At 42.7% G+C, this 26,488-nt stretch overlaps 1 protein-coding gene across 5 annotated transcripts in view; it reads left to right on the forward strand.

Annotated features, from left to right (window-relative positions):
* Nucleotides 1–26,488, forward strand: part of LOC117360465 (sodium channel protein type 2 subunit alpha-like) — a 526,898-nt gene that overhangs the window by 229,147 nt on the left and 271,263 nt on the right. For all 5 annotated transcript variants that reach the window (XM_033944237.1, XM_033944239.1, XM_033944238.1 and 2 more), the window contains 3 exons: nt 2,227–2,538; nt 6,180–6,298; nt 19,604–19,693. In XM_033944237.1, the coding sequence (XP_033800128.1) occupies nt 2,275–2,538; nt 6,180–6,298; nt 19,604–19,693 (473 nt within the window). In that variant the 5' untranslated portion in view covers nt 2,227–2,274. The remainder of the gene's footprint in view (nt 1–2,226; nt 2,539–6,179; nt 6,299–19,603; nt 19,694–26,488) is intronic.

Consider the following 26,488-nt stretch of genomic DNA (forward strand, 5'->3'; position numbering starts at 1 on the left):
ATCTTGAACAATTAGGGTACTAATTGCTCCCTGAGCTGTATGTGATTTGAACGTTGTTAAAGATTTTAGAATGGAGAATAATGTTGAAGAATTATTTGCTTTTTGAATGTGGGATACATAATATTTTTTCTTTATTAGCGAGTGTTTTTTCCCAATGCCATTTTCTTTCCAAGGATCGCAGTTGTTTTTTTAATAAAGGACAATTCTGCAGTATACCAGGGATTTTTTTTGTTTTTTGGTTGTAATAGTTTTTGTTATTGTCGGGGCTAGTTTATCCAATAAAGTCTTACATAGATTATCCCATCTAACTATTTGGTCCTTGATAGATACATTTGTGAGGTCTTCAAGTCTATTATTGAATTTATTTTGATTTTATCTAAGTTACTGTAATCACGATAGGAGTATGTTTTGTCCTGATATACATGTACAATTTGTTTATGTTCATATTGTAAAGAAATCAGACAGTGGTCAGTCCAGGGGACTGGATACATTTTTGGGGAAGAGAAATCAGAGAAAAGATGTTTTGGAATAAAGACCATATCTAATATATGTCCAGCAGTATGTGTTGGTTAAGATATTCTAGGAATTAAATCTAGATTAGATAAGAAATTAAGTAAATCTGATGTTATAGCATTATCCGGTTCATCGAAATGAATATTGAAATCTCCTAGTACTAACAGATTTTTTGTTGTTGTGCTAAAATCAAAAAGTAGTGATTGTAAATGAGTAGACAGGTCTCTAGTCATTGGAGGTGGCATATATAGAAGAAGTATATCAAGTTCAGGTTTAACATTATTTTTTAATTGCAAGTACTCTATTGGAGTGTGTGTGTGTGTGTGTGTGGGGGGGTGATTTTCCAAATTCTTTAGCAATATGATGGTTGTAGATTACTGCAACACCTCCTCCCTTTTTCCTAGTGGGATGGTTGAATTGGAAAGTAAAACCAGGAGGACAAGCATAGCCAATGTAAGCTTCGTCGCCATCAAACAACCAGGTTTCTACAATACACAATATGTCTAATGAGTTTTGAATGAAGGAATCTTTAATAATATGGCACTTACTTTTTATAACCATCTCACACATCCTCACTTATACCACCAACCCATCTAATATACCCTATGTATACCTACCCAGTTGTCAGAACCTCTCTTTCCCCTCCCCCAAGTCCTTATTCTCTCCCATCCTCAAATTTTCTCCTCTACTCCCCTCAATTATATCTCCAAGTCCCCATTTGAATCCCTACTTTCTCCCCCAGTAAACAGTTCTCTGTTCTTCCCTTGCTCATCCCTATTTATTCTCTCCACCTAGTCTTGGAGTCCCAATGTACCATCATTATCAACTTTTACCCCCCCTTCCTTCTATTCATTCACAAGTTGATGTCCTTCCTTAGTCTTTCCTCTCCCTCAAACACTTTCTTAATTCCTGCTTTAACCAAAATGAATTCCTTCAGCCACAGTCTATTTGGTGCTGCACTACTAGAGCTGCATCTTAAAACACAAATATCTTCTTCCTAGAGAATGACATGGGGACAAATTTTTCCCCATCCCCGCGGGAACTCATTTTCCTGTCCCGGAGAGTTCTTTTCATGTTCCTGCCCCATTCCTACAAGCGTTGTCCTCATCTGCCCAAGCCTCAAACAATTTAAAATCATAAGTGTTCGAGGCTTGTATGGTTAAGACAGAGCTTATAGGAATGGGGCAGGGACAGCGACAAAACTCACGGGGACAGGGAAAAATTTGTCCCCGTGTTATTTTCTACTTCTTCCTCTTACCGTCTCTCTCATCCACTAATTGGATTGTGGGACTCTGTATCTATACAGCTCTGTGCAATTCAGATATTATCTGGTTAAACCATACAGACCATGTGTGGCTCAAACACATGATGTTCAAACCATCTAGGGTGCCATAGATACAGAGTTCTGCACTTCCAATACCAGATGTTTTGATCATGGCTGCAGGAACGAGGAAGTACCTTCACTTGACTGGAGTTCACTGCAGCTATATTCTTATCAAGTGAAAAGGTCAGACCAAGGTCAGAGGGTGGGAGCACTTGTCACCTTGTTGCCTTGTAGAGACACCTATATATACATAAAGCATACAGTTTTCCAAAAGCCCATATCTTTGGGTAAAGCATTAGTTTAGCATTGGAAATGGCTTAGAAAATTTCTTTCTTGTATTTTTCTTCCTATGTTTGATTCCTTAAATATATTTTATTCATTTTTTGCAGCACTTTCTTATGCAAGAGACTAATTTGTGAATAGAGCAGGATGAAAAGATGGAGCAGCCACTACATATACCACCAGGACCTGACAGCCTTCGACATTTTACTAGAGAATCTCTTCAAGCTATTGAAAAACGCATTGCAGAAGAAAAAGCTAAGCCCAAACAAGACAACCGAGATGACGATGATGAAAATGGTCCAAAGCCAAATAGTGACTTGGAAGCAGGAAAATCACTGCCATTTATATATGGTGACCTTCCTTCAGGAATGGTTTCAGAGCCTATGGAGGACCTGGACCCATATTATAGTAGTCAGAGAGTAAGTAATTGTTAAATCTATAATTGTGATATTTTACTTTAGCATATGGTGCAACAAAATGTTCTAAAGATTTCTGTTTAAGATGCACTCTTTATAAAACACGATGTTGTATAAGGTAAAAGGCATTCAAATTATCTCCAACTTACCTTGTTTAAAATTGTACACTGTTTCTCTGGAATGTTATGGAATTACCAGCTGTAATAAGTTATTCAGCAAAGCAAGATTTAGAATTTTAAAAATAGAACTGGAATCTTGAGTATGAATTAATGTCTACAAAGTGTGTCTATATGCCTTTAGAAAATAGTAAACCCACATAGTATCCCGTTTTCCCAATGTGACGTAAAAGAACCCAGTACAAGGACTTAGAAATCATATTGATTTGGTGATAAGGAACTAATAGGTCTAGTTGATATACAGGGACTCACCATCTAGTTAAGTTATCTGCAGAAGCTAAAGAAATTATTTGGTTAAATTTAATTGTTGCCTAGGTTTTTTGAAGGGGTGAATGAACATGTGGATAGAGATGAGTGGGTCGATATTGTGCATTTGGATTTTCAAAAGCCACTTGACTAAATACCTCATGAAAGTCTTCTGAGGAAATTAGAAAATCATGGGATAGGAGCAGTGGTATAGTAAGGGTAGGAGGTGCCCGGGGCAGTGACATCCTCTAGCACCCCCCCATGTACTTGCTCCTTCAACGCCCCCTGCTCCTTCCTGCCCCCACTCCACACTCACGCTCTCCCTCCCCTCTCCCCCGTACCTCTAAATCTTTGCCAGCACAAGTGGCTTTTCTCCAGCATGCCACTGGTCTTAGAAGTGATTCAGAGGGGATCAGGCTGGCGCGAGAAGTTGCTCATGCTAGTGAACATCTACAGAGGTACGGGGTGCGGCAGAGGGATGGCAAGAGTGTGGCGTGGTGGGATGGGGCAGAGAAGTACCGGTGCCCCCACCGACACAGCACCCAGGACAGTCTGCACCCCCTGCCCCCCTAACTACACCACTGGTTAGGACGTAATGTCATATTATGGATTAAGAACTGGTGGAAAGATAGAAAACAGAGAGTAGGTTTAAGTGGTCAGTATTCTCAATGGAAAAGGGTAAATAGTGGGGTTAGCAGACTTGCCATTTTGAACAGCACTGTGGAGAGAAGAAGATTTTTTGAATTGCAGCGGGGAGAGAGAAGCGTTAGCTGAAGGCTTTTGTGTACATTTTGTGCTAACACTCATCCGACCGCAGTTCTAACACACTAGCGGGAAGTGATTTTATGGTCACTTCCAATAACAGCTGTTAGGCCCCGCCAAGCTAGTGGAAGTTTGGATTGGTAGGGTTTAGCTCTCAGGTGTTTTAATGTAAAAACATAATTATGAAAATATATGAAATAAATGATAATTAATTTAAAAATATCATTATTTAAAATTATAAAATTAATTGAAAAAATGAGCAGAAAATCATTAGGAGGAGGAGGTTTTTGGGCCAATGAGGTAGCTCATGAATATAGCCTGCTTGAAAGCTAATGAGCAACGGCAGGCAGGAGTCTGAGGCTCTTTCCTCCCTTTCTCATGATGTCCTTTGAGCCGAATAGAAGTCTTAACGTAAAATTAATTCCTTCTGAGTAGGGAACAAGTGAATACATACCAGTGGTGTTTGGAGTGTTGAATAGTGGAGTTCCCTAGGGAGTCTGTGCTGGGACCACTGCTTTTTAACAAATTTATCAGTGATCTATGGATAGAAATACTAGTAAGGCATTTAAATTTGTTGATGCAAATTGAGAATTTGTTGAGGCAATTGAGAATATTGTGGCTTGCACTATTTAACATGCATTAATGTGTATTATTGTGCACTTTAATTCACATTAATATCAGCCTCTTACTTTGTAACTGCATTATACAGATGTGTTGAAATTTGCAGAGTAGCAATGTGGGTACAATTTTATAAATGAGCACCTTCATTTAAGTACTCCAGGGTACACCTTTAGGTGCCTAGTCTATAAAGGAAACTAGACACCTAGGGAGTCTTTCACTAAAGATTAGCATACGTTATCTGATGCAGGGTGAAAAGGGGTAGACCATTGAAGTTCCAGCCAAAGTGTGTGTAGACATACTTTTATTCACAAGACACCAACAGCTGAAAAAACCAACACAGACCGTGTTTCAGCAGGCTCAATGGGTCCTATGGCAGATAACTTGAGTTAATCTTTAGTAAAAGCTACCCCGCAATTCAATTATTAAATAGTAGCGCAACTTGATTTATAAATGGTGTTTGGAAAAAAGGAGACCCCCCAAAATTTTTCCAAATAACCCAAAAAGTCCTATAGTAACAGAATCCTCAGCCTAAAATTCAAGATATCTCTGAGTAGTGACATAAGAAGGGGGGGGGAAACAGACCGCCCTGGGCGCCATCTTGATCGGGACGCAGGCATCTTTCCTCTACCCCTCCCACATACTTCTTTGGCTGTTTGGACCTGGTGCAGTAACGTTAGAGCTAAGTTTTCAATTTAACTTAGGGCTTCTTTTACTATTGTGCACTAGTGTTTTAGCGCACGCAGGAAATTACCACACGCTACACCGTGCACTACGCTTCTAGAACTAACGCCAGCTCAATGCTGGCGTTAAGGCCTAGCGCGTGCGGCAATGTAGCACGCGTTATTCCACGCGTGCTACATTGCCGCATGCGTGGAATAGCCCTAACGCGGCTTAGTAAAAGAAGCCCTTAGTTTAAGATAAGACTTGCACATTAGTATTACCTATGAAGGATTTAAAGTAAAACATTAAAAAAAATTTTGTGTTTTTAAAAAGCAAAAAAATTTATATAACGAAAAATTTGTGCTAAAAGTAATATAACTCACACCATAACAAAAGGGAGCCAGTGAGAAGTGCTGCCACGCCAATTAAGCAGATTTGGATGGCGTTCTGAGGTCCCTTGGTATGTATGAATGATTCATAAGCCAGAAGTACTCGGCGCTAATGATTGGTGTGTGCTGTTGCAAGCAACATCTCCATCGTGCTGCTCATGCCAGCCTTGTCTCTCTGTTGAAGCCACTTCCTGGACGCGGGTCCCCTTCCCTTAACAGCACAGGGGAGTCAAAGACCTCATGAATGTGTCAAGGAGAACTTTGAACACAAATTATGAATTAACTAACAAAAACGCCCATTGTGCTAATGTATCTTCAAAGGTCATACTAAATCAATTGCAAAGTATTTTGAAACTGTGCAGGGGGGGTCCCGTTTTTCCCAGACACCATGTATGTGCCCAGCATTTACCATTAGGCACCAGCCATAGTTCTAGTGTAAATATGAGTACTTAAGAGTGGTAAGGATGTACATAACTTACAGCATTCTGTAGGATAACGTGCATAAGTGGGAACCCTGCCTATGTTCCACACATGCTCTGCCTCTGTGTACACCCACCCTGAAATACATGCTATGAAAGTACTATTTGGAGAATGATACTTTGGCAGCATGCTAGCATATATGCACTTTAGTGCATGCAATCATGCATATATGCTAGTATTCTAAATATTTATATACGTAATGTGCACATAAATATTTGCGCCTTCTGTGTATTTCATGCATTCTTTAGGCAGACATTTTCTAACACTATAGTTTTTCATTGTGCCTTTGTTTTTTGTTTTTTTTTTCCAGACTTTTATAGTATTGAATAGAGGGAAGGCAATCTTCCGCTTCAGTGCCACATCTGCCTTGTACATTTTAACTCCTTTCAATCCTCTTAGAAAAGTAGCTATTAAGGTTTTAGTACATTCATATCCTTTACAACTGCATCATGGAAATGCTGCTTCCGAACAGTCAATGTAAACATTAAACAGTCTCATGATACTGATGATTTCATTATCTTAAATATGTAATTTACTTAAATATAATTTAATTTTTTTCTGCTTATTCAGTTTTCTTTTAGTTCTTATTATTTCATAGAGTAAAAAATAATTAAAGGTATTCACTGGAAAAAAATATCATGTAGATCTTAACTTCCCCTTCCCCTTTTACAAAACCGTAGTGTGGTTGTAGCGCCAGCCACAACAATAACAGCTCTGATGCTCATAGAATTCCTACTTGCTGCAGTTTTGTAAAAAGGGGAGGGGGTGTTAAATACTTTTGGAGGACTATTATATAACTATCTATGTTGCTACAAAGTCTACAAATACATTTTACTTATGTTCTTTGCCCTAGATTTCAAAGTGAAAGTAGCCAAATATTTTCTCTTTCAAAATTGTCTAAGGTAGTCAAAGAGATCTGTGTCTCTTTTTCTGCCAAATCCAAATTTATGTGCATGGTTTTCTCCCCAAATAAACCCTGCCCTATGAATGCCTCCACTATGATGGAGGTAAAAGTAGGAATTTCATAGAACAAAGTAAATACTTTTGGCTGGAGTCTTAGAAGCTCAAAATGCGCTAGGGAGACAGAATTCCTGGAGGCTATACAAGATTGTTTCATGGATTAGCTTGTTAGAGAACCAACGATTGGAAATGCCACTCTGGATCTAATCCTAAATGGGTTAAGGGGACCTGCAAAGGAAGTAGAGGTAGTGGGACCGTTGGGAAACAGCGATCATAACATGATCAAGTTCAAGGTTGAGGTAGGAATACCGAAAGGAAAGAGAACCATAGTGACAACTTTCAACTTCAGGAAAGGAAACTACGAAGCAATGAGGGAAATGGTGAGGAAGAAACTTACGAACACTTCCAAAAAATGGCAAACGGTAGAACATGCCTGGTCTTTTCTCAAGAACACGGTGAGCGAGGCGCAAAATCTGTATATCCCCAGATTCAGGAAGGGGTGCAAAAAGAGTCGAACAAAAGACCCGGCATGGATAAATAAAATAGTGAAGGAAGCGATAGGCAATAAGAAAAATTCATTTAGGAAATGGAAAAAGGACAAAACTGAGGGGAACTGGAAAGAGCACAGGAAGTATCAAAAAGAATGTCACCGAGTGGTTCGAAAAGCCAAAAGAGAGTATGAAGAGAGGCTAGCCAGGGAAGCACAAAATTTCAAACCGTTCTTTAGATATGTTAAAGGGAAGCAACCGGCTAGGGAGGAGGTGGGACTGCTGGACGATGGAGACAGGAAGGGAGTGGTGAAAGAAGTGACAGAAACACTTAACATGTTCTTTTCGTCTGTATTTACAAACGAAGACACATCCAACATACCGGAACCTGAGCAATTCTTCAATGGAAATCAAGCAGAAAAATTAATATCCATGGAAGTGAGCCTTGAAGATGTACGCAGGCAGATAGAAAAACTAAAAACTGACAAATCCCTGGGTCCGGACGGAATCCATCCAAGAGTTCTGAAGGAATTAAAGGAGGAGAGAGCGGAACTACTGCAGCAAATTTGCAATCTATCCCTGAAAACAGGCATGATCCCGGAAGACTGGAAGATAGCCTTTAAAAAGGGATCAAGAGGTGACCTCGGTTCCGGGAAAAATGGCGGAAGCACTGATAAAAGAAAACATTGATGATTTTGAAAGAAACGAACTTCTGATAACCAGCCAACATGGTTTCTGCAAGGGGAGATCGTTCCTAACATATTGCACTTCTTCGCAGGAATTAACAAACAGATGGACAAAGGAGACCCCATAGACATCATATATCTAGATTTCCAAAAAGCCTTTGACAAGGTGCCCCATGAACACCTACTCCGGAAACTGAAGAACCATGGGGTGGAAGGAGACGTACATAGATGGATCAGAAACTGGTTGGTGGGTAGGAAACAGAGGGTAGGAGTGAAGGGCCACTACTCGGACTGGAGGAGGGTCACGAGTGGCATCCCGCAGGGCTCGGTGCTCGGGCCGCTGCTATTTAATATATTCATAAATGATCTAAAAACAGGGACGAAGTGTGAGATAATAAAATTTGTGGACGACACCAAACTATTTAGTGGAGCTCGGACTAAAGAAGACTGCAAAGAATTGCAAAGGGACTTGAACAAACTAGAGGAATGGGCGACGAGATGGCAGATGAAGTTCAACGTTGAGAAATGTAAAGTATTACATGTGGGAAACAGAAATCCGAGGTACAACCATACGATGAGAGGGATATTATTGAATGAGAGTACCCAATAAAGGGACTTGGGGGTAATGGTGGACATGACAATGAAGCCTATGGCACAGTGCGCAGCGGCCGCTAAGAAGGCAAACAGAATGCTAGGCATAATCAAGAAGAGTATTACAACCAGAACGAAAGAAGTTATCCTGCCGTTGTATCAGGCGATGGTGCATCCGCATCTGGAGTACTACGTCAAATATTGGTCGCCGTACCTTAAGAAGGATATGGCGATACTCGAGAGGGTTCAGAGGAGAGTGACACGTCTGTTAAAAGGTTTGGAAAACCTTTCATACACTAAGAGATTGAGAAAACTGGGACTCTTTTCCCTGGAGAAGAGGAGACTTAGAGGGGATATGATAGAGATTTACAAGATCATGAAGGGCATAGAGAGAGTAGAGAGGGACAGATTCTTCAAACTTTCGAAAAATAAAAGAAGAAGAGGGCATTTCGGAAAAGTTGAAAGGGGACAGATTCAAAATGAATGCTAGGAAGTTCTTCTTTACCCAATGTGTGGTGGACACCTGGAATGTGCTTCCAGAGGGCGTAATAGGGCAGAGAACAGTACTGGGGTTCAAGAAAGGATTGGACAATTTCCTGCTGGAAAAGGGGATAGAGGGGTATAGATAGAGGATTACTGCACAGGTCCTGGACCTGTTGGGCCGCCGCGTGAGCAGACTGCTGGGCACGATGGACCTCAGGTCTGACCCAGCAGAGGCATTGCTTATGTTCTTATGTTAAGATAGGTGATTTATATGCACAAGGGCCTGATTCTATATAGGATGCCTACATAAGGTGGCCTAATCGAGTCCACCTAGTGACGCCTAATTTCAGGATCTGCGTGGAACTTTCACCATGAAAACAGACCTCTCTGCCTTTGAAACCCCTTTGTTCCCTCTGACATGAGTGCCTGACATTATGAAGGGTCCTTATCATAACTGATATGAAAGTCTTCCTGCCCCAGACAGGCAATTTAAATGGCCAGAAGCCCTATGGAGCGGAAGAGACGTCTAATGGTTAGAACAGGGGACTGAAAACCAGAGGACCCCAAGTCAAATCCCACTTCAGCTCTTTATGTGTTTTTTAAATGGTGAGCTCTTTAGGTACAGAAAAGTACCTTCTATATCTGGATGTATATGCTTCAGTAGCCCAAAGGCTACTGGCATATGTGGCAGAAGCATACCTTCAAAGAAGTTGGATCATTTGCATCTGTTTGGTTATTGCATAGAAAACAGAGGATAGGGTAGGATTAAATGGTCATGCAGGAGAGTAAACAGTGAAGTGCTGCAGGGGTTTATACTGGGAATGGTGCTATTTAACTTATTATGATCTGGAAATTGGAACGACGAGTGAGATGATTAAATTTGCAGATGACACTAAACCAGGGGTGGGCAACGAGGGTCAGAATCCAGTCGGGTTTTTAGGATTTCCCCAATGAATATGAATGAGATCCATTTGCATACAATGGGAGGCAGTTCAGGCAAATAGATCTCACGCATATTCATTGAGGAAATACTGAAAACCCGAATGGATTTTGGCCCTCGTTACCCACCCCAGCACTAGACTGTTCAAAGTTGTTAAAACGCATGCAGATTGTGAAATATTGTAGGTAGACCTTAGAAAACTGGAAGACTGGGCATCCAAGTGGCAGAAGAAATGTAATGTGGAGAAATGCAAAGTGATGCACATTGGAAAGAATAACCCGAATCAGTTACCGGATGCTAGGGTCCACCTTCGGGGTTAGCGCCCAAGAAAAGGATTTGGGTGTCATCATAGTCAATATGATGAAACCTTCTCGCCTAATGTGTGGCGGCGGCCAAAAAAGCAAACAGGATGCTAGGAGTTATTTTTAAAAAAGGGATGGTTTACAAGACTAAGAATGTTATAATGCTGCTGTATTGCTCCATGGTGTGACTTCATCCGGAGTATTGTGTTCATTTCTGGTCTCCTTATCTCAAGAAAGATATAGTGATGCTAGAAAAGGTTCAAAGAAGAGCGACCAAGATGATAAAGGGGATGGAACTCCTCTTGTATGAGGAAAGATTTAAAAAGTTAGGGCTTTTCAGCTTGGAAAAGAGACAGCTGAGGGGAGATATGATTGAAGTCTCCAAAATCCTGTGTGGAGTAGAACAGGTACAAGTGGATTGATTTTTCACTCCATCAAAAACTACAAAGACTAGGGGACACTTGATGAAGTTACAGGGAAATATATTTAAACCCAATAGGAGGAAATGTTTTTTCACCCAGAGAATAGTTAAGTTCTGGAACGCATTGCCAGAGGTTGTGGTAAGAGCGGATAGCGTAGCTGGTTTTAAGAAAGATTTGGACAATTTCCTGGAGAAAAAGTCCATAGTCTGTTACTGAGAAAGACCTGGGGGAAGTCACTGTTTGCCCTGGATCGGTAGCATGGAATATTGCTGCTCCTTGGGTTTTTGGCCACCGTGAGAACGGGCTACTGGGCTTGATAGACCATTGGTCTGACCCCATAAGGCTATTCTTATGTTCTTATGAGAGCTGGTATAAATGAAGGCATATACTGTACTTGACACACTGATGCAATACTTTAGATTAAGGCATTTATTATCTATGCACATTTATGCTAAATCTGCCTTTACTCTATCCAAACTCTGTCCAGCTACATGCCCATTAACAAAATATGTGCCATCATGTCATGGCATGCACGTTCATGCCAGCAGAGCTTTATTTCAGGGGGCATTGAGTACTGGCACCTTTTCCATTGTGTGCTAAAATTGACTTATCATCCTCAAGTATTAATGAAAGAGCCACCTTTTTGTAGATGCCACCTTTTTGTAGATGCTGTGGTGAGTTGCAGGGGGCCTTGCTGTTGTGGGGTAGGTCCTTCAATGATCACCCCACCCCTGATGGATAGCCTGGAATTTAAAAAAAAAAAAAATGCACTGCACTAGAAAAAAAAATGCACTGCATGTCAATCAGTATTTTATAAGAGGCTATTTAAGCACTTTTATGACAAAAATGTGCAAAAATGACTTAATAACCGCCCTGGAGGTAATTTTTAAAAAGAATGTGATTATAATATTTTGTGATGCATTTTTCTTGTATGTATCTGCCCCAAAATCTTTTTAGAATACTGTACATTGAGATAGAGTTACTAAAAAAGTACTAAAATGAATGCTTGTGTTACAAAAAGTGCATTTTTGTTGCAATTAATGCTCATGTTATCAAGGGAGATGATGTGTTTTCAATCAAAATAACACAAATGTTTTGCCCAAATGCCATACATTGCACAAAAAAAAGAAAAAGTGAATAATATGCCATTCTTAAAACATACTTCTAGATAACACGTTCAGTACTTATTGTCAGTACAGTCAAACCCACTTAATGTCAAATTTGTGTGATATTAAATGGAGTTGACATTAACATGAGTTGTACCAAGTGATGCACAAGAGGGCAGCATATGATGTTTCAATAGGTCTATGTTTAGTTCACCACATTATTTAAGTACAATAGGATGACCTGCAGCAGAAAAAAAAGTGTGTGATTTTATAGGCTTCATCATTTTTGCTTTTAAGTCCAAATCTACATTCTAACAATTGCCATAAAATCATTTACAAGCTCGGTGCAGGAGTCTGCCAATGTAGAACAACCATTTTAGTATGCACACAGAAGCAGCCACATTACTACTAATTGGAGCCTGTATGACATCACACCTGTGAAGCCACTGCTGAACTAGCAGCCATTATATAATAAAAAGGAGCAATGTAATTTAGCTTTTCAACAGCAGTGACTTGTGATATTAGGCGGTGGATTTTAAACCACCTGGCAGCTAAACCTGTTAACGTTATTAACCAATGGTGTGACATTAGGCAGAGTTTATTCTTGATATTTCTTAAAAACACTCGCCAGGGATAAAATAAGTTCTTGACATTAAGCAGGCTGTAGCATTAAGGCCCAGATTCTATAAATGGCGCCTAAAAGATAAGCGCCAAGGAACGTGGCACATAGCACCATATTTTTCGCTCCAAAAAGTGGTTGGAAATAAGGGTGCGCCTTATGGAGTGAATACCACCCCACCCCCCTCGGTACCTTTTTGTACAACCTCTCCCCTCCCCCCAGTACCTTTTTCTACTCCCGGCGCTTCCCTGGCTGGACGGCTGCTGCAGTGACCTTTATGGACTCCCGGCGCTTCTCCCTCTAGACGGCTGGATGGTTGCCATCAGTTCTCGTGAGAACTGATGACAGCCATCCACGCAGTAGCTCAGGACCAGGCAGGTGCGCGAGAAGCTCATGCCTGCCTTATTCGCCACTCTGCCTTTCGCTGCTGCAGCCATCCAGCGGGGGAAGTGCCGGGAGTCCAAAAAGGTCACTGCCGCAGCCGTCCAGTGAGGGAAATGCCGGGAGTAGAAAAAGGTACCGGGAAGAGAGTACAAAAAGGTACGGGGGGCCCTGCTGGGATTTTAAAAAGTAAAAAATGTATGAGGGGTTGGGCCGCCCCTACCTGCTTGCCACTAGGCCTGCCTACCAGCCAGCCACTAACCCTGCCTGCCTGCCAACTATTAGCCCTGCTTGACAGCTACTAGCCCTGTGCCCTGTCCCTGCCTGCCAGCTACTAGCCCTGCCTACCTGCCTGCCAGCCACTAGGCCTGCCTGCCCTGTCCCTACCTGTATGCCAGCCAGTAGGCCAGCCTGCCTTGTGCCCTGTCCTTGCCTGCCCTGTCCCTATCTGCCTGTCAGCCACTAGCCCTGCTTGACAGCTACTAGCCCTGTGCCCTGTCCCTGCCTGCCAGCTACTAGCCCTGCCTACCTGCCTGCCAGCCACTAGGCCTGCCTGCCCTGTCCCTACCTGTATGCCAGCCAGTAGGCCAGCCTGCCTTGTGCCCTGTCCCTGCCTGCCCTGTCCCTATCTGCCTGTCAGCCACTAGCCCTGCTTGACAGCTACTAGCCCTGTGCCCTGTCCCTGCCTGCCAGCTACTAGCACTACCTACCTGCCTGCCAGCCACTAGGCCTGCCTGCACTGTCCCGGCCTACCACTAGACCACCAGAGGTGGGACAGGGTACAGAGGCTGGCAGGGAGGGGGGGGGAACAGGGTTCAGAGCTTGGCAAGGAGTGTGGGGTTGGATACAGAGCCTAGCAGGGAGAATTTGGTTTAGAATAGGTTTTTTTTTTCTTGTTTTCCTCCTCTAAATTTAGGGTGCATCTTATGGTTAGGTACATTTTATGGAGTGAAAAATACGGTAGTTGCTATTTATAGAATTGTGCCTAGCAGCACCTACATTGAATTTAGGTACCGTAGGTATCAAAACCTTAGGTCCTTCCTGTTTATGCCAGGATTTTCTTGGCCTAAATACTGGTGCCTAAGTCCAGTTTAGGCGCCTACACATAGAACATGCTGAAGATACGCCCACGATCCACCCCTAACCACACTCACTTTCTGGTAGGCACCTACCCAAAAGCAGTAGACACCTATTGAGTTAGATGCCAACCACCCAATTAATTTTAAATTTAGCAAATTATGAGCTCATAATTGCTCATTAGTGACACTAATTAAGTCTATTAAATAAGTTAGGCACCTACATCGGCTAGGCATGCCGATCTAGGTGCTTAGGCCCAGATTCTATAAACGGCACCTTTTAATAAACGGCACCTTTTAATGCAGGATTTTAATGTGCAGCAAGCCCAAAACAAATCAAGAAGTAGCGTTCCCAGTGACTTTGATTACAGGTCTTGCATTAATGTTCCCTGTAGTACATGGTACCCGCTGAGAATTAATATGGGGCCACTTATTCCTCCTATTTAGGAGGCTCTAGGAGATCCTACATTAACTTTGTTTTAGCCAGTTAGAATGATGTAATGGTAATGCACTAACTGTCTAATGCTTCCATGCCTACTCTTTTCCCATTCTACATCCATGACAAAAAATACTGAAAACACATGGTAATCAGTATCACATGGTTTAATGTGTGATAACAGTCAAGCTACTGCAAAACAGTCATGTAGTAAAGTAACCTGGTTCTAGGAATTAACTGTGCATTAAGTGGGGAAGATATTAAGCTGCAGATAACATTAGCTGAGCTTAGTCACCTGCTAGGAGTAATTAAAGTTTAAAAGAAGGGGGTAGGAAAGAGGTTAGTTTTTGGTGCTGATGGGCAGGGGATTAGAATGCAGGTTGTTGGGAATAAGGAGATAAAGGGTTAAAGGTAGATGTAAACAAATGGTGATTGGTTGGGGTAAATGGGGAGATTGGAGGAGGAGTAGTTTGATTGGTCAAGTGTTTTTGGTAGGTTGGATTGTGAGGAAAACAGGGAAGGACAGGGTAGGGCTAGGAAAAATTTATCTCACCCACCCTTCCACGGGATTGTGTTGTTGTTGTTCGAGGGTTTCTGGGTTAGGGGCAGTTGGGCGCTTTCAGTGTTTGGGTGGGAGGGGGAGATCGCAGCTGACAAGGGGGATGGAAAAATGTGGTATTGGACCCAGTTGTGTTTGGGGCACCTGCAGTTAATAAATAATTAAACGCAATTCTTGCAGGCGACACTGCAGCAAGGGGAGGCATGGCCTGGCGTTACCGTGGGTCATATTTGGGGGAGGCTACGCAGTTTAAGAACTTAAGGGGAGCTAGTTTTGTCACTGAATAGCTCCCTGGGGGTATGTATAACACATTGGGGATTTGTTGTTTGATATGGATTGGATTGTGAATTTGAGATGATATGATACAATTTAAGAACTTAAAGGAAGCTAGTTTCATCACTGAATAGCTTCATGGGTGTGTGAAAACCACATTGGGGGTTTGGGGTTGTTCGATATGGATTGTGATGTGTTTTTGAGATGATGTTAAGATAGTTAATAAAGCTGCGGCCAAATAGTTCTTCCACTAATATGAGTTATGTGATTATTTGTGTGATTAAGTAGTTGTGGGTAAGGTTATGTCTTGCTATCGATAGCAGTGACAGAGTGCGAATACTAATGTTATGGATTTAAGTCACATTATTTGCCCCTTTATATGACTTAAAGAGCTCTAACAGCTTTTTACCTATAGGCTTTAACACACATGAAGGCCCTAACATTGCTTGATGAACTTACCCCTTTGTGTACGCTAATTCTATTATTGCATGCTAAGCCATAGCAGAAGGACCCCTAAATAAATAAATTTTTGACTAGTTGCAGAAAAAAAACCATACAGATCATCTTTTAGTTGCAGTGAGACAAGTTCAGTAAACCAACTATCCTTGAAATTATAGATCAAAAATAGTTTATTGTAAAAAGTAGTTATGCCATCTTTCAGGAATGAAAACATTTTGGGCTCCTTTTACAAAGGTGCGCTAGCGTTTTTAGCGCATGCACCGGATTAGCGTGCGCTATAGAGTGCGCTACCCCAAAAACTACCGCCTGCTCAAGAGGAGGCGGTAGCGGCTAGCGCGCGGGGCAATTTAGCACGCGCTATTCTGTGCGTTAAGGCCCTAACGCACCTTTGTAAAAGGAGCCCTTTATCAATGAAATAAATTGAAAGATATATTAATGTATTTAAACATAATTCAACATTTTTATTACGGAAAAGCAATTGGTATTAATTATATTTAATTAATATTTATTTACCATTTTCCTAAACAAAGTCATTCAAAATGGTTTACAATCAACACACAAAAACAATCAGCATAGAACAGCCTTTCCCTTGGCCTGATATAATTAAAACAATAATACAAATATAGGGCTGTACTGAATATTTGCATTCGATTTGGCCCCAAATACATTATTTGCATTCAGCCAAATAGTGATCTAAATTTGAATATGAATAATCTGGGGCTCTATTATGTAAAATCTTACTGAAATAAACACTTTAGCATGCGCTAAACGCTGAAGACATCCATTATATTCCTATGGACATCTTTAGAATTTAGCATGCGCTAATCATTTGCACCCATTGATGAATTCTCCCCTTGAACTCTAATTTCATATTGTTTCCTATATTATTTGTTGTGTTAAAGCTCAATGTCCATTATTTGTATTCGGTCAAATAATATTTTTCATTATTCGTATTTGGCCGAATAGCAAAATATGATATTTGATACAGTTCTAAAAAAAAAAAAATAACACATACCCTTGATATCCATTCCACATACCCCTTCCTTACCTTTCCTTTAAATATGCAATAACTTCAAGAAAATAAAAATATTTTAAAAAAATTCTTCCCCCCATGTCAGTAATTTTGAAACCATAGTGTGAATACTGTCTGTTTTGGGCCCCTTTTACAAAGCTGTGGTGGCAATGCTGCCATAGTTAATGCACATGGCAAATGCACTTAGGCCCACAGGGAAAGAATGGACTTTGGTACATGTACTGCGGCAGAATTGCTATCATGGCTTAGTAAAATGGGACTCTTTATTTTTTATCAAGGGGAGATTGGAGGCTGCTAAGCACCAATATTTGTCCCATTCCCTCTGTAATTCCCCCGCCTTAGCACTGTGTATTGATGCACCTTCTTGTCCAGTTTGTCTATCTTGTAAGCTCTTTTGAGCAGGGACTGTCTCTTCCATGCTTTGATATACAGTAGCGCTATAGAAATGATAAGTAGTAGTAGTAGGTAATATTATTGTAGTTACTTTTGTTGTGCATGTAACTGCAGATTTATTCTATTATGATTAATGTTTTCAGGGCCCTTTTCACAAAGCTGCGGTAGTGACGCAGTTCCTATTTATTTATTTATTTATTCAGTTTTCTATACCGTTCTCCCAAGGGAGCTCAGAATGGTTTACTCAGGTAATCATGCATTTTTCTGTGTCTGTCCCAGTGGGCTCACAATCTGTCTAATGTACCTGGGGCAATGGGAGGATTAAGTGACTTGCCCAGGGTCACAAGGACCCACAACCCCAGGGTGCTGAGGCTGTAGCTTTAGCCACTGCGCCACACACTCCTATGGGCTGCATTGCATTTGACATGCCAGTACTTGCTACTGTAGCTTTGTAAAGGGAGCCCTCAATGAAGTCCTTTTACTAAGGGCTCCGTTTACAAAGCCACAGTAGAAGCTGCTGTTGCAGTGTTCATTCCGACGCCCATATGGAGTGTTTGCTGCGTGGCAGCTGCTCCCGCAGCTTTGTAAATGGAGGGGGGGGGGAGGTAAGGTGTGCTAACGAATTTATCATACGATTAGTGCACACTACATGCTGCACAGTCCATTGTATAATCCATTAATGTATGCTAAATCTGTTTGCATATCTTATTAAAAGTACTGTATTCCAAAAACTAAAATTCCTTTCTACTGTAAAAAAATAAATTCCTTGAGCATAATATCAGTAAATGAAATTCTATAAAATATCCTTTTTGCAGTTATTATAGAAACTGAGCCTTGTAAACTAGGCAATAAGTTAAAAAAAATGTCATCTTAAAATAATGAATGTTCAAAAATTACGTTTTCTTATAGTGCCAAATATTTATTTTGGCATGCAACTGTTGAACTTGTATCTTCATCTGCTGGCATATTTGTATTTAGAAATAATATGCTATAGAAGTTTACTACTTTAACAGAGGTTGTATTGTGGGGCTCTTTTACTAAAGTGCAGTAAAATGTACAGTTACTGTGGCTCAATGTGGAACTTTGCTGCAGAGCAGATGCAAATTTTACATGGCAACCACTTGGGGGCAGAACCAGCATTTTCATATGTAGCTCCTGCAACTGGCCTCAGTTATGTGGAAGGACTTAGCACCTCCTGTTTAGGAGGCAGTAAATGGTCCTGAGTTGACTGCACATTAGCCAGCTAGCATGCGCTAAGTGCAGCACTCCCATGCCCATTCTCCACCCATGCCATTCCCCATAACATGAAAAGCACTTAACGCATGGGTTACCACCAGGGCTGGTTTAGACATGCTGGGGCCCAGGGCAGAAATTAAGGAGGGTACCCCTGATCCTCCTCTCCTCTCTGCACCCTCCCCTCAATATCCCCTCCCCCCATTACTACTACACACAAAACAACTTTAAAGGACTTCTTTACACACAAAACACAGACAGACCTTTACCAAATACAGAACATGAAATCACAAATAGAAATTGAACTGCAAACCCCAAGAAATTAAACTCAGCAAGTATTACAACACTGGAGAAATAAAAACAGATATGCCCTTCTTTCTGTACTGAACACACAGGGATCCCAGGTCCAGGTCCACCAGAAAATAGCCATCTCCCTGGTGGGGATCTGAAAACCCTGCCAATTGAAGATCACCTCCTCCAGTCCAGCAGCTAGTAAATCTCCAAGCTTTGTAGCTAGCGGCAGTATCTCTGAGCTTCCGCCAACTATAGAGCTTGAAGAGTTCTGGCTGCCGAACTAGAGGAAGGGATCTTCAGCCAGCAGGATTTTGGGAAGCCCACCAACTTAGGTATTTATACTTGGCATTTGGGTAAGAAGCAAGTGGCATGGTGAGAAGAAAATGTAGTGCCCACCATTTTATTGGATTAATACATTTCTTAATTAGCTTTCAGAGTTCAAAACCTCTTTCTTCAGTCCGGGCATCTCTTCCCCTCTTCGGGGCATCTCCTTCCCTTCCCCTCACCTTCGTGATGCTTTTCAAGCACAGCAATTGCTAAGCACTTTAGTAAAAGGGTCCTTATGTTTTGTTTGTTGTTCTTAACATTTCAATTGTAGGCAATAGGTTGCAATTTTATTTAAACGCTTTAATGTATAAACACAATGGCGTACCAAGTGCAGAGTGGTAGGTGCATCCAGTCCCAGGTACAGGAAGTAAGGGAGTGTATCGAGTAGTGGTGGAGCTTCAGTCTACAGGCTTCTGTTGGCTCTGCTGGTCCTCGGTCCCCGGAATAGGGAGTTGACAGAGAAGGCAGGAGACTGGCTGAGCCAACAGAAGTCTGTAGACCTCAGCTCCACCACTTCTCAATGAACCCTTGTACTGGAGGGAGGGCGCAAGGGGGGGGGGGGTGATACGCCTACTGGAAAGAGGTGCTGCATCACTGGTGGCAACCAAAAGTTAGGTACGCCATTGTATAAACAAACTGAAATTTTCTTTTGAATTCCTTGACTAAATTCTACCTTATTCAGCATGCTCATTATGTGCACTATTTTGACCAACTGTGTGTTCATGACCCTGAGTAACCCTCCAGAATGGGCCAAGAATGTAGAGTAAGTAAACAGTATGCATATGTGTACATATATATATATTTGACCTTTACATGTTCATCCATTATTTGTAGACTTCTATTGTAAAACTGCATGGTAATAAAATTTAATTGAGACCTTCAGGTTTACTGCATGAAAATATTCATTAATCCAAAATCATCCTGACTGTTCAATACCCGTGCCGACTGCATGTCATTGAAAATATTTACATATATAGACGCACCACCGATTTTCCGGCACTCCTGGTTCCAAACCCATGCCGGATTAACCGTTTTGCCGAACCAACAGTGGTCACCTTTATAACACATTCTAACCCACTAATTATACACTGCTAGGCTCTTAAATTAAGCTAAGAATCTCACAAAATTGAGGCATCTTCACCAGCAAGTGCAGTATAAACAATCCACATGTGAACTGTCCAGTAAACATGTCTGGCGGATGCGGGAATTTGATGTTTCTGCTTGTAATTTTGTCTGGACTAAAGGAGGTGTCAGGCCATCCGTTGCCGGAAAATCAGTGGTGTACCTGTATTCAGTGCTGTTGAAAAGTCGGTGAACTGAGCATAGTCATTTATAGCCAGCGAACTTATAAAGTAGCTAACTGGTTTTTTTTTTATTTCTCTTCTTCACAAGTGCTGGTATTCCTTTCTGTCTTTGCTTTTAGATTGCAAACTGCTTTGAGCATCCCCTGATTTAGCAATATACCAAATAATCTGCAAACCAGTATCTCACAAACTCTCTGGAGCCACAGCACACTAAACCCAGGGCCTTAGCTGGAGAGCATCCAGAAATGCATGGACATCGACGTGATCATCACGTCGACATCCACTCATGCGCGGAGGTCTTGAGCCACCAGTGGGGAGGGGGGGGGGGTTGATGGAGGAGGAGAGGTGCCAGCTGACTGCCGACAGGACGTGCCTCACGCCACAAGAAGCATGTCCTGTAGGCAGTCAGCTGGTGCCTCTCCTTGCCGGCGTCTCGTGGCACACAGTTTGTGATACACTGCTGTAAACAATAAATTATGGCAGCAATTATTATATCCTAACTTTAATGGCTTAGTTATATAGATAGTGGCTCAATATCACCACTATTTCTATACATAAAAATGCCTTCTCTCTACCCTCCTCTGCCCTGGCATTACACTGATAGTACCTGGATATTCAGTAAGACATTTTGATGGCACTTTTCATACACTGCCACTGAAAGTTCACTTACACATTTAAGAAAGGTCACTATAGGTGTAAGTTTTGTTAATCTGTACGGTGTCCACACAATGGAAATGGTTTGGTATAAGATGGCTTTTTATTAAGCTGCATTAAACAACTAGCATGGATTCCAGTGCAATAGGAATGGTTTGCTGAACCTTAGGGTATTCTGTCCATTCTTGCAAGCATACCTCAGAAACATATCAAATCACAGCTTTTGAAACCTCCTCCTTCTCCCAGGAGTCTGCTGCTCCCTTCAGTTTCCCTTTCTGCAGGCAAGCATGAAAGGTGTCTTCTGATCTGCACGGTTTGTTTCTTTTTTTATTTTGCAATAGTTTTGTGGTTTTTCGCTCTAGTCATGGTCATTTTCATAAAATCGAAGATCCCTTTGTTAAGGATCTACTCTGTGTGGAGAGAACCAGATTTAAAATCTGCAGCTGGCAAGTGTATTCTTCGGGGACCTCTTTCAGCCAACCTGCTGAAGATTAGTGGAGCTCAGGGTCTGTTCCCCTGGTGTTTGCTCACCACTTTGATTTGGTCAGGGGCTGGAGTACAGGCTCTTTAGGCGCTAATAGAATTCCTTTGGGGCACTCATTGTGGCCTGGCTGCGTTTTATCTCCCCTTTCCCCCCACACACTTTTTTCATGAGAGTTCTGGTGGGGTTGAGAGTCAAAGAGGTCCAACTGGCAGCCCGAAGATCCCAACAAAGTGGCTGAGTAACTGGAAGCAGAGGGCTTCTCCTAGAACAGCTACACCTGAAAGGAGCAGAAGCAGCAGCAGCATTTCCCCAACACATGGTCGGTGAGTAAGACTGTGACAGCCTGTGGGAAAAATCAAGGGGTTCTTAAAAAGCTGCTTCTACAGCTAGGTCTTTGGTCCCCCTACCCTAAAATCCAGTTTTTTGAGGTTTTTGGTCAACCCTGAGGTGATTTTATACTGTTTTTTAGCACTAAAATTCACCAGCAGTGGCCATCTTAGATTTTCCCATTTTTTTTCTAAGTTCTCAAACTTCTCCAAAACACCTCATTCTGCTTTCAAAGTGCTGTGGATGGAGTTCTCTGACTCTAGTACCCCTATATCATCCCTTGTTTGCAAAGGATGGGTGGCGGAAGAATGCCCTTGTGTCACGTGCTGCGTTGAGCGAAGCAAGAAGATGAGAACTTCAATTTTAGCTCCCACGCAGCCTCTCTGGCATGGCACATGGCTTTTGAACCTGTTAGGGGATCAAAACTTTCCCCAGAAGTGGCGAACAGTGGCATAGTGCATTGAACTGGTGGAGAGACTCCTCAGTCAAAAAAGAGGCATTTCCTCACTTCTAAAGGGGAAGGAGAGTTGCCTACTAAGGTCTTTACCTCAGAGTTCATTAATCTGCTCTGGCAGGCATGCGCATGCGCATGCCTCTAAAAATTCTCAGAGCACTTATTTGAGGGGAGCAGAGCTCCTCCTTGACTCTGATTGTCATTCAGACAGGGATTCAGGCAACAAAAGTTCAGTCTTGATCCCCTTACTGTCTCAAAGCAAGTCCTCCTTGATGGGAGATTTGGCCTCCTGTGTTGAGGATCAGGATGGAGTCCTGGCTGCGGACCCAGGAGAGGATCCCTTCATATGGCGGCTGTTTAAGCCTTCGACCCTGCCAGACATTATTACTGAGTCTCTCTGTGGGCTCAAGATTGATCCGCTTTAGCCCCAGTCATCTCAGTGTTCTCTTTTGAGTGGGGTCCGATCTCAGCCCACATCCTTTCCATGGCACTCAGACATGAAACTCCTGGTTCCAGAGCCCTGGGAGATCCTGGTAGATTCCCTCAAAGAGATGAAAGCCATGACTAGGCTGTATCCTCTGGATCAAGAGTTCCAGTAAATGTTTGCTGGTGGCACAGGTAACTAAACACATGCCATTACCAGTGAAGGAGGAGTTATGCTGAAAGATACACAGGACCGCAGAGTGGATATGGTCCTCAGGAGGCAGTTTGAGGTCCTGACCCTAGGAGTTAAGGTGGTGTCAGCTGCTTTTTTTGTAGCACACATCTGCCATTCATGGCTGCGAACCCTGGACATGACAGTGGCTGAGCCATTACCTCAGTTTGTGCTGGCAGGAGTGGACTATGTGGCTGATGCACTTTATAATGTAATTTAAGTCTCCACATACTCCATCTCAGTGCAACACATGCTGTGGATTGGACAATGGGCAGGTGATTCAATGTCCAAGGCTACTCTTAGCAGCCTCCCCTTAAAGGGACAGATGCATTTTGGCAAATGCCTGGATGATCTTATGGCCAGTGTGCAAGATTGTCATCCAAAGTCCATACCAGACAGCAGATCTCAAACGGCTAGAAGCCAGAACCAGAGCTCCTTTTGGGGGTTCCAATGCTTTCACCATTCACCAGCACTCCTCAGGAGGCTTATATCAGAGAACCTATCAAGGTTGCAGACAGAGATATTCCGGAAGCTGGAAAATCCAAAATACAGAATCCTGGGCCACAATGGCAGCCAATAAGGAGCCAAGGCCTCCAGCTGCCTTTTAGAAAATTGGAAGTCAGCTGTCGGACTTTTAGGGGACCTAGGAAAGCTTAATGACAGATCTTTGGGTCTTGGATATTGTCAGAGAAGCTTACAAGATAGTGTTTGCAAACCCTCTGTCCAATTGGTTCGGGGATTCTCCAGCGGGCTGACCGGATCAGGTGATCCAAGTCCTGGCAACATTAAATAGATTGCTGGATATTCAAACCATAGAACCAGTTCCAGAAGAACACTCGTGCTTGGGCAAATACTTGATATACTTTCTTGTGCCCAAGAAAGATTCTGATGACTGGAGGCCCATTCTGGATCTCAAATATGTCAATGCGGTCCTGAGGGTCCACGTTTCTGGATGGAGACAGTGAGATTTTCTGGCTACACTAGATTTGACGGAGGCTTATCTCCACATTCCAATTTTCCTGGTACACAGAAAGTTCCTGGGATTTCATGTGTTGGAGAATCACTATCAATTCTCAGTACTACTATTTGGGCTGGCAACGGTACCCGGATGTTCACCAAGGTGATAGTGGTGGTAGCAGCTCATATCCGCAGGGCTGGTGGCTGGTTCATCCTTATCTAGACAACTGGTTCATCAGAGTCCTCCTTTTGAGAAGGGAGAAAGAACAGTGGCAGCAGAGTCTGGGCTGGATTGTGAACTTTTGAAAAAGCCAGTTAGTCCCCACTCAGTCTTTAGAATACTTGGGAGTAAACACTTTGTTTTTCTCCCAGAGGCATACAGTCAGAAGGTTTGGGAGCAAATTATGAATCTCGCTGTAGACACTGGCTGTGACAGAAGGCACTACCTACAGGTTCTGGGCTCGATGGCAGCTGCCATAGAAGTAATGCCCTGGGCAAGGGTGCCTATGTGTCTACTTCAGAATACACTGTTGTCTCATTGGTCTCCCCAGAGAGACTCCCTACAGGCCCCTCTACCCTGGATGTAGACAGCCTGTAGCAGCATGAGCTGGTGGTTCCACCCACAGTCTCTAGCAAAAAGGTTTCCACTTCAGATCGATCCCTGGATCACACTGACAATGGATGCCAGCCTGTTTGGCTGGGGTGTGCACTGCAGTGATTGCCTAGTGCAAAGGAAATGGACATCATCCCAGCAGAAGTGGTTGATAAACAGGCTAGAACTGAGAGCGGTCCACCTGGCTCTGTGAAACCTACAGTCGGTGCTGGAAGGCAGAGCCAAAAGAGTATTCTCAGACAATGCCACAGCAGTGGCCTGTATTAACTGGCAAGGAGGCACCAGAAGCACATCGCTAGAGGCAAAACTACTGTTCGCTTGGGCAGAAAAGTACCTGCTGGCCATCATGGTGGCACACATAGCTGGACTGGACAGTGTGCAGCGGACTATCTCAGCAGACAGACATTGGACATGGGAGAGTGGTCAGTGGCCCTATTGGTATTCCAAGACATTGTCAGATGTTGGGGGCATCTGACTTTCGATCTGATGACAATGGCACACATCAAGAAAGCACTTTGTTTTTTTAGCCGAAGATACGTGACCGGAGGTGCAGGGCTGCACACACTGGTGCAACCATCGCCGAAGTCCGGACTGATATATGTTTTTCCTCCATGGCCCCCAATAAACCGGGTGGTCCGTTGCATAACATCTCACTTAGGGGGTGTAGTCCACATGACCCTGGATTGATATGAGCATCTAGTACGCCTACAAGTAGATGAATGTCTCCAGCTCTAGGTTTATCCAGTCTTGCTCACACAGGGGCCGATTGCTCTAGAAGATCTGGGTCACTTCAGTCTTACTGCATGGCTTTTGAGCACATGACACTAGCCAAGAAAGGATATTCATAAGTGGTCATTACCACCCTACCGAAGACCAAGAAACCATCCACTCTTTCGGCATATGCCAAGGCGTGGGATACTTTTCAGCGCTGGTGCATTAAGAAGAATCTGGAGCCCAACAAAGCCCCAGTATCGTCGGTACTGGTCATGTTTCAAGAGGGCCTGGACAAGGGATTACCAATGGCATCCTTTAAAGTGCAAATGGTAGGCCTATATTACTTTAGAGGCTGAGAGAAGCGAGTCTCCATGGCTGCACACCCAGATATTATTAGATTCTTCAAAGGAGCCCTGAGACTCAGGCTGCTGACCCAAGATCCCTTCGCTTCCTGGAATCTCAACATCATGTTAGAGCAGCGGACTCAAACTCAAACCCTTTGCAGGGCCACATTTTGGATTTGTAGGTACTTGGAGGGCCGCAGAAAAAATAGTTTGTCTTATTAAAGAAACGACAACTTTGCATGAGGTAAAACTCATTATAGTTTATAAATCTTTTCTTAATAGCTTCTGATAATTTCAGCTATATACAGCTGAAAGCAGCGCGACATTCAGAAAGTAAAGTTTAGATAGTTTCTCACTTTCTGCATGTTGCACTGCTTTCAGCTGTGTATAGCTGAAATTATCAGAAGCAATTAAATAAATATTTATAAATTATAAAGAGTTGTACCTCATTCAAAATTGTGATTTAGATTCTAAAGTATCAACTGCAAGAGACAAGATTTTGGTGTAGTCCTCTAGGCTTTTTTGTAGAGGGGAGAATCAATATCCGACTTGTGCCTGGAAAACTTGTACCTTAAGTGTCCGGTGGTTGCGTCTGCAACTGTCTTCAGCTCTCACCTTCTCCAGCACCGGACACAACTGCCATCTTACATCAAGCAGTCACCGCCAGGAGAGGTGCCGAATTTCGCGAAAGTTCATGAGATTACATACACACGCACAAGCTGCACTGCCTCCAGTGGTTACGTTACGTTCTGGAACGTTGCCCGCCTCACTGCTGTAACCTCACACAAGCACTTTCCTGCGTCTGTACGTGATTGTCCTCTCCATTCCACCTCACAATCGCGTACAGACGCAGAAAAGCGCTAGCGTGAGGTTACAGCAATGAGGTGGGCAACATTCCAGAACAATGGTAACATACCGAGGGTCTCAAAATAGAACCTGGCGGGACGCATGTGGCCTCCGGGCCGCGTGTTTGAGACCACTGTATTAGAGGGTCTTTGTAAGGCCCTGTATGAACCTTTGGAGGAAGTTTCTCTCATAGATCTTGCAATCAA

This window comes from Geotrypetes seraphini, chromosome 5, assembly GCF_902459505.1.
Source record: "Geotrypetes seraphini chromosome 5, aGeoSer1.1, whole genome shotgun sequence".
Lineage (NCBI taxonomy): Eukaryota > Metazoa > Chordata > Amphibia > Gymnophiona > Dermophiidae > Geotrypetes > Geotrypetes seraphini.